The 14,048-nt window shown below is 43.8% G+C and overlaps 1 protein-coding gene across 2 annotated transcripts in view; it reads right to left on the minus strand.

The window, feature by feature from the left end:
• Positions 1-14,048, minus strand: part of NPEPPS (aminopeptidase puromycin sensitive) — a 216,894-nt gene that overhangs the window by 56,207 nt on the left and 146,639 nt on the right. For both annotated transcript variants that reach the window (XM_030220856.1, XM_030220857.1), the window contains 10 exons: positions 10,767-10,863; positions 10,650-10,683; positions 10,242-10,356; positions 9,531-9,695; positions 9,114-9,218; positions 4,341-4,401; positions 3,985-4,094; positions 3,746-3,809; positions 2,980-3,119; positions 2,336-2,470 (listed from right to left, as the gene is read on the minus strand). In XM_030220856.1, the coding sequence (XP_030076716.1) occupies positions 2,336-2,470; positions 2,980-3,119; positions 3,746-3,809; positions 3,985-4,094; positions 4,341-4,401; positions 9,114-9,218; positions 9,531-9,695; positions 10,242-10,356; positions 10,650-10,683; positions 10,767-10,863 (1,026 nt within the window). The remainder of the gene's footprint in view (positions 1-2,335; positions 2,471-2,979; positions 3,120-3,745; positions 3,810-3,984; positions 4,095-4,340; positions 4,402-9,113; positions 9,219-9,530; positions 9,696-10,241; positions 10,357-10,649; positions 10,684-10,766; positions 10,864-14,048) is intronic.

Here is a 14,048-nt window from a genome sequence, read left to right on the forward strand (position 1 = left end):
TTCAAGATCTAGAGGTTATCGGAAGGTCAGTGTCGACTCTTCAAAAGGGCATTATTGAAAGAGTCGGCCCCCCCAAAACTTTCAAAATATCAAACAGAAATGGGAAAAGGAATTGGGGGGGGGGGGGGTGCAGCTAAGGGACTGGGATGTCGGGGTTACCTTAAGGGGGATCCTGTCCCTCACGGTGGATGAGAGACTGCAGGAATGTGGATATAGGGTGGTCATGAGAGCTTACGTGACTAGGCAACAGTTAGCACATATGGGCGCCAGACATGAGGACAGATGTGTCAAATGCAACCATACACCCCATACACTATATCACACTTTTTGGGTATGCCCGAAAGTACGTGCCCTCTGGAGGCGGATCCGGGGATATATGACTACAACCTTAGGGAGTACAGTAGAAGGAACCTGGGATCACTATGTATTAGATACACAAACAGCATTCCGTACACAGGCCAAAGGAGCACGGCTTTGGTGTCATAAATTGTGCCTAGTAGCCAGGAAAATATACTGCAAAGTTGGGTATCCCTGGACCCGCCAGCTTACTGGCAGTGGAGAAATCAGGTACACTTATTAGCAACTTGGGAAGCCAGAGAGGCGAAGGGATCCCTGAAAAGGAAAAAGAACTTTTTGCAAATTTGGAATTTGTATATCCACAAACTGAGCCCTTATGGACGTAGTCTGCTCCTTAACCTACTGTAAAGCTCTATGAGGTTTCTGGTGGGGCTCCTGTACTTCTTCTTGAGTAGTGGCTTGCAATGGCTCCCTGGGGGGCCTGGGGGGGGTGGGAACCTACCTGAACTATAAGAACACAAGTCTAGGGGGGTGGGGGGGAGAGGAGGAAGGAGAGGGGAGACAGGGAAGGATTTCTAGAAGGGGGGATAGGGGATGGGTATAAGGGATAAAAGACCAAATTACGATGACATAAGGCTTGAAAATCTGCTTTATTGTAGTGCATTTTGAACAAGATTGTAGGTGTTAAGTTTTTGTCATCAATAAACAGCTGGAAGTATAAAATAATTACAGGGAGGAGGTGGGGTTATACTTGTTAAAAAAGTTAATGACAGAAGGTAACATTTAATTCTAATGTGTATACTTTCATATATATATACCTGTATAAGCACAGTTTTGGATGTTTTTCCTTGGAATTGTCACCAATAAAAATATTGAAACATAAGATGAGATTCCAGAGGACTGAATGAGTGAAGCTAAGGGGCTTTGAAAAAGATTGGAGAGGAGGAAAGCAAAGTTCTGCATCTCTCGTATCTTTGGTCCCTGCTCTCAGCTAAAAGTTCCTTCCCCACGGACTCATAGCTTTCACCATTGGCTGTGGGCCTCCTTCCCCCTTCCTGTAGGGCTCATGGGCCCTGACCTCAGGTCATCTTCCCCTTTCACCTCTTCCTCCAGTCAGGTCCTGACTAGAGAATGACACGGTGATAAAATTTGTCCCCGTCCCCGCAGGGCCCGTCTCCATCCTCGTTCCATCCCCGCAGGCCCCATCGACTCTGTTCTAATCTGCAGAAGCCTCGAACACTTATGATTTTATATTTATATCTTTTTATTAAAAGTATAAAAAGGAATACACTGTGCAACTGTTGTGTATAAATTACAAATAGAAAAGAATCAAAAGAATGAGCAACTATAATAAACCTTCCCACCACCAGCATCCTCTACCCTTCCAACCCCAACACTAGCCGACTTCTACTTCCCCAAGGAATCCTAATCCACTCTTGTTAAAATGTCCAGGAATACAAAATACAACTCATTCTGTATGCCCTAGAGGTGAGAAATATGCCCTATGAAGCACTGTTATGATTTTTTAATCTGTAGATGAATAAGAAGTCATCAACAATCTCAGGATTCAGTCTAGTTCTCCTGGAATAGAAGATGTCTTCTTAGAAGATGTGCTGGTAGCAGGATGTACAGGATCCCCCGTGAAAAGTTTGCTAGCTGTGGCCAGCATGTTTGCTTGTTTTACAAAAAATATTATATATATATATATATCGTCTGCATCAATCAAACATAAACAATCCAGTTCATTAACAGGTTTGAAAGTAGAAAGTGACACGGGGACAATTTGTCCCCATCCTCACGGGCTCTGTCCCCATCCCCGTCCCGTGGGATCTGTCCGTGTCCCCACAAAATCTGTCCCCGTCCCCATCCCCGTGTCATTCTCTAGTCCTGAACTTGGTAGAGGAGTTTCTTTTCCCATCCTCATGACTTTCAGACCCTACCCTTTCCCGCAGGGTTCAGTCCCTGCATCTGGCTGTGGATCTTCCTCCCAGTGTTCTACTTTTGTCAGAGCCAAGCACACAAGAGGAGACCAGCTCACCAGTGAGAAGAGGTCATTCTGTAGGCCCAGACGATCCACAGGTTGCAAGGTGAGGTCTCTGATTCCCGGTAACAAGCTCTCTAGCATGGAGGAACTGTATTGCGTGCGATAAAAGCCCACTGTGCCTGGGTTCAACTGGAATACAATCAAATGATTGCGAAATCAACCATGTAGCATGTCTTCACTCCAGTCAGCCTTGAAGCATTATTCCCAGGCTGTCACAGTCACTCAATTCCTGCCTGCATTTCCAATGAAACTGTGCACCCTGGCTTCTCAAACCATCACTGAGGCTCAACACACACATGTACTTAATACACAACAGATAGCACATCTGACTGGTAAGAGATTAAGAATCATTGCTTCTCTGTGCATGGTCTGAGGATACTCGATCTCCAGCAAGAGAGTAATACCAACACTATGCATTTCATTTATCTTACTTGTTATTGCACCTTTTTCTAGCAAGCATATGGGGGAAGGAGGTATGATAAATCAGACCAATAAAGCAAATTTGTAATGGTCTAAATTAACAATAAAATATCATCTAAAGGGGAACCAACCATTCCCTTATTTCTCTGTTCTCTAGACTAGATTAGTGCTAACACTACCCAGATTCTCACCTCAAAAGCACTCCCATCCTCCCTTACCTTTACCCAGTGTTCTGGTTTGGTTCCTTTTAACACCACAGTGATTTCAGGTTTGTCCATCAGCGCCTTCACCTTTGCACAGGTTGGGTCTTCACTTGTACAAATACTGATGGGGACCATCCACTGAGGGAAAGCTGGGCCTGAAGAGAACAAAACTGCAGAATATACTGCAAAGCACTCAGGTAACCCCCCCCCCCCCCCCCCCCCCATCCACATGATAGAATTTCTGAAGCAAATTACACAAATGTTTCTAAATCCTGCTGCTCTGGAGCACACACCAAAATGTGCACAGTATTTAAATGGTCTACTGTATGTCCATTCTTAGACACATTAGCATCTAGATCAAGCCATAAGTTGTGTTACAGGGGTTACAGACAGGCTAGTACCTCTAGTCAGGCCATCAGAGGAGCCCAGGACTGCCACATGCAACTGACAAAGCTTATAGCATATCCCCCACTTGTTTTCTTCCTCCTAGACTGTCTATCATCCTGGGCACACATTGTGTCTTCCACGAGCCACTGCCCTTTGCTATATCTCACATAGCCAGTTTCAAATTAGGTCGACCATAACTCCCTGGCTTCCTGCAAGGATAGTCATATGCCTCAAGTCTTACTATAGAAGGTCCTGAGACATGTAAGGAAGGGACTAGGAATTCTTATTCTAAACTAGAGATGGCAGGTCCCTGTTCTAGTCGTCATTTTTGTCTATACCTCACAAAAAGCATCTCCATGATTAATAGCAAGGCACCACGTAGACGTCCAATTACCTTCATCCTGTCCATTGGCGCAGAACTTCTTCTGAGACAATTTCAGCACACGCCGACCTTCTTCCTACAGGGAAAGAAAAGCAGTATCAATCACAAGCTTCCAGCATCCTGGAATCCAGAGTTCCATAAGATGCCTTCATAATGTTGACTAGAGATACAAAATCAGCAGTGAGCAGCAAGGCCTCCTCCGGCAGTATGTGGCATTTTCCAGTCACGGTCTTGCTCTGCCCATCACATACCTGCACATCTTCCACATAAATTAGTGGAAATCCCATCTGTTGGGTCCAAGAGCTCATCACAGCAGCAATGGGCTTCCCACTGGCTTTCTGCAGGCAGTTCCACAGGTCCTCTGCAGGAGAAATGTACAACAGTCACAACTGCCTGCCAGCCTCAGTAATATGCCATTGTCTCTGTCACATAAAACCTAGGGATATCACCGAGATATGTTGCCCCACTGACACACTCCCCACCCATCTCCCCACTGGTATAAAACATTTCATCACCTGCTTATCAAGCAGGACAAAACATAGTAGCAAAACACAGCAGAAAAACCAATTCATCCATCTGCTCTACTCAGTTATTCCTTTCACATTACCAGTAGCTGCATTCTTCTCTTGAAACTTGGTCAAGTATAAATTCATTCCTTTCCGGAAGTCCTAGACACAGAAAAGCAAAACAGATCATACATGAAATCCCTCTGTTCTGAGAAATGGAGAAATTAGAACTTACCTGCTAATTTGCTTTCCTTTAGTCCCTCCAGACTGGCCAAGACTAATGGGTTATGTACTCCTACCAGCAAGTTGAGACAGAATTCTAGAATTCTAAATGAGCCTATAACTGCCTTGTGCAGTCCCTCTCAGAGTCAGTATTTCCATCCCAAATCAGATCCTGAAAGAGTTCCAGAAATATTCTCTCTCAACGCCCCAATCGGATCCCCTTCTTTGAGCTGTGCTTATGCTGAACGAGCCTCGCTCGCTTAACTTTTTAAAAATATGTTTAATTGCCAACAATATTGATTAAAATGAAAACCACACTTCACAGCACTGTATACAAGAATAACCCAAATCAAAAATACCTAGGTGTCATTGTAGACAATACGCTGAAATCTTCTGCAGCCAAAAAAGCAAACAGGATGCTAGGAATTATAAGGAAAGAGATGGTAAATAAGACCAAGAATACTATAATGCCTCTATCGCAAGATGCGACCTCAACTTGAGTATTACGTTCAGTTCTAGTTACCATACCTCAAAAAAGATATAGCGGAATTAAATCCTGAGTGGTGGAGAATGAGAAGAAGTGAATCAATGTTTTACTCTTCAAAAAGTACAAAGACTAGGGGACACTCAATGAAAGTAAATGGAAAAACTATTTAAAACAATAGGAGATATTTTTTCACATAACAAATAGTTAAGCTCTGGAACTCATTGCCAGAGGATGTGGTAACAGTGGTTAGCGTATCTGTATTTAAAAAAAGGTTTGGACACGTTTCTGGAGAAAAAGTCCATAGTCTGTTATCGAGTTAGACATGCGGAAGTCACTGCTTACCCTAGGATTGTTTGTCCTAGGATTTTGTAGCATGGAATGTTGCTACTATTTGGGTTTTTTGCCAGGTACTTGTGATCTGGACTGGCCACTGTTGGAAACAGGATACTAGGCTACATGAACCACTGGTCTGAACCAGTATGGCTCTTCTTATATAACCTATCTGCTACCAGCTACTGCACCAAGACTATACTGGAAAAAACAAACAATGATTGAACTCTAGCTATCAGAAACCATAGTGGGCAGGTTTTCTCCTTCCTTATTGTCCCTCAAGACCAGTCCAGACAGATGAGAGGTACCAAAACAGTAACCTCTAGGTGTAGTATACCAAGGATTCCATTCTATGGTCTGAATGACACTTCAGAGCCATACCCCCATCCACAGAAACGGTAGTCTTCTTAGTGACTACAGAAACTACAACATCTACTGAAGGATGTCTTAAAAGCTCTACCCTGTTCTGGGATCAGAAACAATTTAATCATGGAATGTGCCAGTCTAAAGGCATATCTGGGAATTCCACTGTGTCTGAATCACGTTCCTGATACCCTGAAACACTGGAAAAGATTAGGTGGTCTTGTGAATGCCTTTCAACAAAGGATCCACCTTGCAGGGTTCCACTGCAGTGGAATCTCTCTCAAAATTCAAAACCAAAGATACATGTGCTACAACTACTACTTGACATTTCTAAAGCGCTACTAGGGTTACGCAGCGCTGTACAATTTAACATAGAAGGACAGTCCCTGCTCAAAGGAGCTTACAATCTAAAGGACAAATGTACAGTCAGTCAAATAGGGCAGTCTAGATTTCCTGAAAGGTATAAAGGTTAGGTGCCGAAAGCAACATTGAAGAGGTGGGCTTTGAGCAAGGATTTGAAGATGGGTAGGGAGGGGGCTTGGTGTAAGGGCTCAAGAAGTTTATTCCAAGCATAGGATGAGGCGAGCCAGAATGAGCGGAGCCTGGAGTTGGCGGTGGTGGAGAAGGGTACTGAGAGGAGGGATTTGTCCTGTGAGCGGAGGTTACGGGCGGGAACGTAAGGGGAAATGAGGGTAGAGAGGTAATGAGGGGCTGCAGACTGAGTGCATTTGTAGGTAAGAAGGAGAAGCTTGAACTGTATGCGGTATCTGATTGGAAGCCATCCTGCAGTTCATCTCTGTGAAAGATAGGACACACCAAGGAGTCCTCACCTGGGGGTGGGTCTTCCATCAGGCTTCTTCCCCAGAAAACTCTTGAGAATCCTCATCCAGAGCTTGTTCCTGAAGAGAACCAAAGTCAAGAAACTCTTCCTCTCCTCATTCTAAATGCTGCTGTTTGGGTGCAGTAGGATCCCCCCCCCCCCCCCCCCCCCACCACCACCACCACCACCACCACGCAAACACAATTAGAGGGCTCATGCTTGAATACCAGCTGCTGGATTGGATTTATTATTTATATCCTGCCCTGTTTCCCAGCTTTTCTCATACAAAAGGGATCTTGTACATACCTAGAATAAATCTGGGGGAAAAACATCAACCCCTGATGCCTCTTCTCTGCAATGTACTATTCGATGGACCTACAAGAAGGAACACAGCCTCCAGCCGTTGGGGATGATCCTGGGTTGAGGAGGAATCCAAAGTGGCGGTGTGGTTTCCACTATCACCAGGATCATTGCTATGTCAGGAGGATGTCTAACACCTGCGGAATCCAGCTCCTTGCGGATCTCCTGTCCTAGAAGGCTGCACATCCCCAAAATACTTGCAAACTCCTGCCACATCAAGTCCCCGGCGCTGAGAGGCCAAACACTTCTGGACCCTGTCAGTACTCATTGTTCCACTCAGCTCATACATTGCCAAAAAGAGTGCCAAACCCTGCACCAGGACTGACAAAAAGCTGGAGAGACAATAGAATCAATAAATTACAGCCTTCCCTGGGACAGTCAAATTTTAGACTAGCACTGCGATAAGCAAAGCTCATATTCTTTTTCTTTTTTTAAAGCGAGGCAGGTCCCAAAGGCACTCAAGGCGTTTGACAAAGTGCCTCATGAAAGACTCCAGAGGAAACTGGAGAGTCATGGGATCGGAGGTAGGGTATTACTATGGATTAAGAGCTGGTTGATGAATAGAAAGCAGAGAGTAGGACTGAATGGTCAGTATTCTCAATGGAGAAGGGTAGTTAGTAGGGGTCCCTCAGGGGTCTGTGCTTACTATGTAAGCCGCAATCAACCTTCCTCGAGTGGGAAAGAACGGGGTACAAATGTAACAAATACAAAAAAATAAAATAAAATTTTAACATATTTATAAATGACCTAGAGATGGGAGTAACTAGTGAGGTAATTAAATTCACAGATGAAACAAAGTTATTCAGGGTCGTCAAGTCGCAGGAGGATTGTGAAAGATTACAGGAGGACCTCGCAAGACTGGGCGATTGGGCGTCCAAGTGGCAGATGACGTTCAATGTTGACAAGTGCAAAGTGATGCATGTGGATAAGAGGAACCTGAATTACAGCTATGTCATGCAAGGTTCCGCGTTAGGAGTCACAGACCTAGAAAGGGATCTGGGAGTCATCGTTGACAAGACGTTGAAAACTTTTGCTCAGTGTGCTGCAGTAGCCAAAAAAGCGCACAGAATGTTGAGTATAATTAGGAAAGGGATGGAAAACAAACACGAGGATGTTAAAATGCCGTTGTATCGCTCCATGTGCGACTGCACCTCGAATATTGTGTCCAAGTCTGGTCGCCGCATCTCAAAAAAGATATAAAGGAATTGGAGAAGGTGCAGAGAAGGGCGACGAAAATGATAAAAGGGATGGAACGACTTCCCTATGAGAAAAGGCTGAGAAGGTTAGGGCTCTTCAGCTTGGAGAAAAGGCAGCTGAGGGGTGATATGATAGAAGTCAACAAAATAATGAGCGGAGTAGAGCAGACAGATGTGAAGCTTTTGTTTACACTTTCAAACAATAATAGAACCAGGGGACACAAGATGAAGCTAGAATATGGTAGATTTAAAACAAACAGGAGAAAGTTTTTCTTTACTCAGCATGTAGTTGGACTCTGGAACTTGCTTCCGGAGAATGTGGTGGCAGGGGCTGGCCTTACGGAGTTTAAGGGGGGGTTGGACAGATTCCTGAAGGAAAAGTCCATTGAACATTATTGGCCGCTGTCGGAGACAGGATGCTGGGCTTGATGGACCCTTGGTCTTTTCCCAGTATGGCAGTGCTTATGTGCTTTAACTGCACTGAGGTAGGCAAAACCTAGACACAAACAGTCCTGCTATTCTTCATAAAACAGGACTGGGGGGGGGGATGGGAGGGAGGGATTTGACCATCCAGGCGTAACACCCCTAGGGGTACAAGAAACCCCTGCAGGTCTCATTCCATGAGAGGAAAAAATTATTTTTATCTTTTTTAAGCCAAGGACCAAAGGGGAAATAAGAACAACTGACTAGACTGCACAGGACTGCTGTCTACCACCTGCTGGAGACTGAGAAATACTGACTGAGAGGGACTTCATGGAGCAGTTATACGCTCATTTGGAATTTTAGAATTCTCAGTCTTCACCTGCTGATAGGAGTGCATAATTCACTAGTCTGGGCCAGTCTGGAGGGACAATAAGGTATCTAGTCTTTAAACAAAACTTTTCTTTGCATACCACTGAGTCTAAGAGGGCACACTTCTATTTCTGGGCTTAAGTTGTTCAAAAATCAATATTAGGGACACAGTGAAAGCATAACTCTAGGTTTCAGAACCAAGAAAAGCCAGATGAAAACAAGCCTGCCTCGGTACAAACTACTCTTCAAAAGCCAAGAAAAAGTAAGCTGTAACAGACACACCACAAAATTGCCTGTCCCTTACCTCATCTCCAATGTAGTCATGCAGCATTCGAATGACAGATGCACCTTTACTGTAAGAAATAGCATCAAAGATCTCATCCACTTCTGATGGATGGCCTACGGAGACCTGAGGAGGAAGCAACAGAGAAATCATCATTATTGTATAAGGAAACAAAAACCAAACCCCAGGACCCCACCTGAAAATTGCCTGACTAGCACCTTGGTCAGAGGACTAATACCTTCAGAGCTATATGCTTTGCTCGACTAGAACCTTGGTCAGAGGACTAATACATCCCGAGCTATATGCTTACTGACGCCATCTGTCCCCTGAAGGATCAAACTGACTTCTAACAGAACAACATGGGCATGCACACGCTGGACACATGGTCACAGATAAGGTCAACACACAAGGACATGAAAGCAGATATTATGAGCTCACTTCAATGGGGTGACTGTTATTCAAGGCATCCAGTTCCTGAGCTCGAGTGTAATCAGCTGAAACAAATTGGGTCCAAATATCATATTCTGGGAAACAGTGATCCACACACAGGTATTCAATCCAGGATGCAAAACCTTCATTCAGCCACAGATGGGTCCACCATTCCTGAGAGCACAAACCAAGGACAAACAGCAAAATTATTTCTCACCTGCTGTTCAAGGCCGGTTCCACTTTCCAGCAAACTCTACCTACCATGCCAGCCTCTGCTCATGTGTAAATACCCATAGCCTTCAACAGATGTATATAATATACTAAACTGTTACCACAAGAAATCAGTCAATAGTTCAGTAGTAGTTATGTGCACTGCCATGGGGAGGGTATGGATTCAATTCCCAGGTTAGATCATCTGTTCCCCAGGCTGATCAGTGCTAATAATTGTTGAGGTACCATTCACAGCCTCCCAGCCTCCCAGTGGAGGGGAGTCATGATACTGCACACCTAATGCCTACATTCTAGAAGAAGTCCTGCTGAATGGCCTTTGGCAGAGAGGACTGGACTGAAGTAGGTTAGGAGGGGATATAAAATAGTGGAAATATCCCTAAGTAGTTGTGAATAAAGGTTCATGGCACTAAATTCCAGTCTAGTTTTGAGTGGTTGGAAGCCGTAAAAGGAGGAGGAAATTGATAGACCAAAAATTATAAAACACGTTACCATAGTAACAAGGTTTCCAAACCACTGGTGAGCAAGTTCATGTCCCACAACGAGTGCAACCCACTGGCGTGAAGAAGAGCAGGAGTTCTTAGGATCAATGAGCAATGCAGTCTCCCTGGAACATCAAATAAACAAAAATAAGTGCCTTCCTTTTATCTTTCTATGGTATTAATGAGATAAAAACAGGTCACTGACTTTCATGAATCTGTGAGAGGGCACTGCTATACTAGTTATCAACCCTGACTTGAGCCCATGCCACCACTGAGACTCACAGACCAGCACTGCTCCCTAATTCCTTAGCTTGTCTGAGATAATATATACCAACTACCCCAATACCCTTACTCATCACTTCACCCTCCCCCAAACTAGCATCATCCCCTCTCAGAGTAGTTAGAAGACATACTGTACCTGTATGTAACTAGCCCCCAGTTCTCCATGGCTCCTATGGGAAAAATAAAGAGATTGATGAGAGAGAGAACATTTCTGAAACATCACTATCTAGAAAGAAAGCAAAGGCTCTGTTACCAGCAGCAAAATCTGCAATGGCAATGAGGTCAATCTTGGGAAGTGGGTATGGCACATTGAAGTAATCCTTGTAAAAAGGTAGAGTCTTAGTAGCAACCTAAACAAAACAGCACAAACAAAAGACAATGACAAAACATCTTCATTTCATTTACAAATTAAAACTGAAGTTACTCTTCATAAAATAAATCTCCTATAAACAAATGGCCAATGTCAACACGCTACAGATCCTATGTGCAGAAGCATAGTCTGCTCCCTCTCCCCCCTTTGGGCAAGTGGCAGATTCTAGGTCCATAAATTTACTTTGTCTCTCCTATTCCCCACCCCCCCTCATCCGGGCCAGGGCAGGCAGCAAATCCCATCCATTCACAGGCATGCTCCATCTCTCCCTAGGCAAACAGATCCCGTCCCTGCATAAGCATGCTTCACTTTGCCCTGCTCATTCATTTTTCTTAATACCAGATAATGAACCAAACTACTTACACAAAGACAAATAAATTAAGTTTTAAGTTAAAGCTAATTTATGGGCTCTAGGTTAAGAATGCACCTAGTTTTCTAGAATAATTCAGTTTAAACAGAAAAAGGTTTCTCTAAATTCACATAGCAGTGGTTTATTTATTTATTTTAGTACATTTATACCTCGTATTTTCCCACAAAAAGCGGGCACAATGCGGCTTACAAAATTACAAAAGTTACATATCAAGAAGGGAAATAACTGTTTGAAACAGGTTCAGTCAAGAGGAAGAAGGTGTGGGCTGAGTGATGTAGTGGGAATATGCCTTCTCAAACAAGAATGTTAAGGATTTTTTGAAAATTTGATGATCGTATATCTCCTTTAAGGACTTTGGTAGACTGTTCCAAAACTTAGGACTGACATAAGTGAAGAATGAGGAAAGGAGCAATTTATATCGAACAGATTTATAGCTTGGAAAGCGTAAGTTGAGGTAAGATTGAGCGGTCAAGGAAGCATTTCTGGATGGCAGATCAATCAAGTCTTCCATGTAGGCAGAGGCCTCCCCATAGATGATCTTGTGAGTTAACATGCAGATTTTGAAGGCGAGACAAGCTGAAATAGGGAGCCAATGTAGGTTAAAACGAAGAGGCTCTGCATGTTCAAATCGTGGCACATGGAGTATCTTCCGCTCAGTGTGCGAACAGAATGTTGAGTATTATTAGAAAAGGGATGGAAAACAAGCATGAGGATGTTATAATGCCGTTATATCGCTCCATGGTGCGACCGCATCTGAAGTATTGTGTTCAGTTCTGGTCGCCTCATCTCAAAAAAGATATAAAGGAATTGGAGAAGGTGCAGAGAAGGGCGACGAAAATGATAAAAGGGATGGGACGACTACCTTATGAGGAGAGGTTAAGAAGGCTAGGACTCTTTAGCCTGGAGAAAAGGCGGCTGAGGGGTGATATGATAGAGGTCTACAAAATTTTGAGTGGGGTAGAGCGGACAGATGTGAAGCGTTTGTTTATGCTTTCTAACAATAATAGAACTAGGGGACACAAGATGAAATTAGAATGCGGAAGATTTAAAACAAATTGGAGAAAGTTTTTCTTTACTCAGTGTGTGGTTAGACTCTGGAACTCATTGCCAGAGAAGGTAGTGACGGCAGCTGGCCTTGCTGAGTTTAAAGGGGGTCTGGACAGATTCCTGAAGGAAAAGTCCGTTGATCGTTATTAAATTTTGGGATTTTGCCAGGTTTTTGGGGCCTGGATTGGCCGCTGTCGGAGACGGAGTGCTAGGCTTGATGGACCTTTGGTCTTTTCCCAGCGTGGCAGTGCTTATCTACTTATGTAGTTTGCCAAAAATAAGTCTAGCAGCTGTGTTTTGGGCAGTCTGCAATTTTGTCAGGAGAAATTTTCGACTACCAGCATAAATACCACTGCAGTAGTCTATATGGGAGAGGACTAACCAATGAGTAAGAGTACGGAAGAGGTCTCCCGAGAGGAATTTCCGGATACGCCGCAATCTCCACATTGAGCAGAACACTCGTTTAGTGATGAGATTAACCTGGTTATCCAATTGCAAGTGAGTGTCTAACAAGACACCAAGGATTTTCAGGGTTGACGAGACTGGAAGAGTAGAATCCCCAATGACAAGTGAAGTCGGGTTAACCTTGCTGTGCTGGGACGATAGTACTAGACACTGGGTTTTGCCCTTGTTGAGTTTAAATCGAAACGCTGCTGCCCAAGATTCCATTATGGCAAAGCTGGCAGTTATTTTGTTGGTGATTTCAGCAAGAGACGTTTTGAAAGGGATGTAGATGGTCACATCATCCGCATAGATGAATGGGTTGAGGCCAAGATTGGATAAGGCTGTGGCAAGAGGAATTAACATGATATTAAAAAGTGTTGGGGAAAGGGGTGAGCCTTGGGGCACTCCACAAGAAGCGGCCCATGGTGCAGAAACAGCAGATTTGGATTTAACTTGGTACGATCATAGTGATAGAAAGCCCCTCAGCCAGTTAAGCACATTGCCACCTATACCAAAAGCATCCAATAGATGAAGTAGAAGAGTGTGATCCACCATGTCAAACACACTTGACATATCAAATTGTAGCAATAACACCTTATTCCCTGTAGATATTAATTGCTTGAAGTTCGCCAGGAAGGTAACTAACACGATTTCGGTGCTGTACTGTGGTCAAAAACCCGATTGTATGCTATGCAGGATGCAAAATTTACTCAAATAATCTGTTAGTTGAGCGTTAACCATACTTTCCATTGTTTTGATTAGTAAAGGAATTGATGCCACAGGACAATAATTAGAGACATCGTCAGCCTTGATTTTCAGGTCCTTTCAAATAGGAGTGAGGAGGATGCTTCCATGAGCAGAAGGGAACATGCCATTCTGGAGCATGTAACTGAGATAGGCGGTGAGATCTGCTATAAAGCATGAAGGTGCAGATTGCAGCAGAGAATTAGGGCAGATATCTAGTCCACGGTGTTTCTTGGAGAACTTGGCAACTGCTTTGGACACAGTTTCTAATGATAATGGGGAAAAATTAGTTCAGTACCGATCCGCAGGGCAATGATAGGGTGAAGGATCAAGGTCGCCGAGGAAGGTATCAATGGAAGTGTAGTTACATAGTATGGTATTTCTCAGCAATTGGATTTTTTCCTGGAAGTAGCTAGCTAGATCATCAGCAGAAGGGAGATCAGATTGTGAGGCAGCTACCCTGCTGGTATCCAGGAAGGTATTCAAAAATAGATAAAGTTTGTTTAAGTCTCTACCAGCTGACTTTATTTTGGATGAAAAGTGGGAACGTTTAGCTTGCT

This window comes from Microcaecilia unicolor, chromosome 12, assembly GCF_901765095.1.
Source record: "Microcaecilia unicolor chromosome 12, aMicUni1.1, whole genome shotgun sequence".
In the NCBI taxonomy this organism is placed as follows: Eukaryota; Metazoa; Chordata; class Amphibia; order Gymnophiona; family Siphonopidae; genus Microcaecilia; species Microcaecilia unicolor.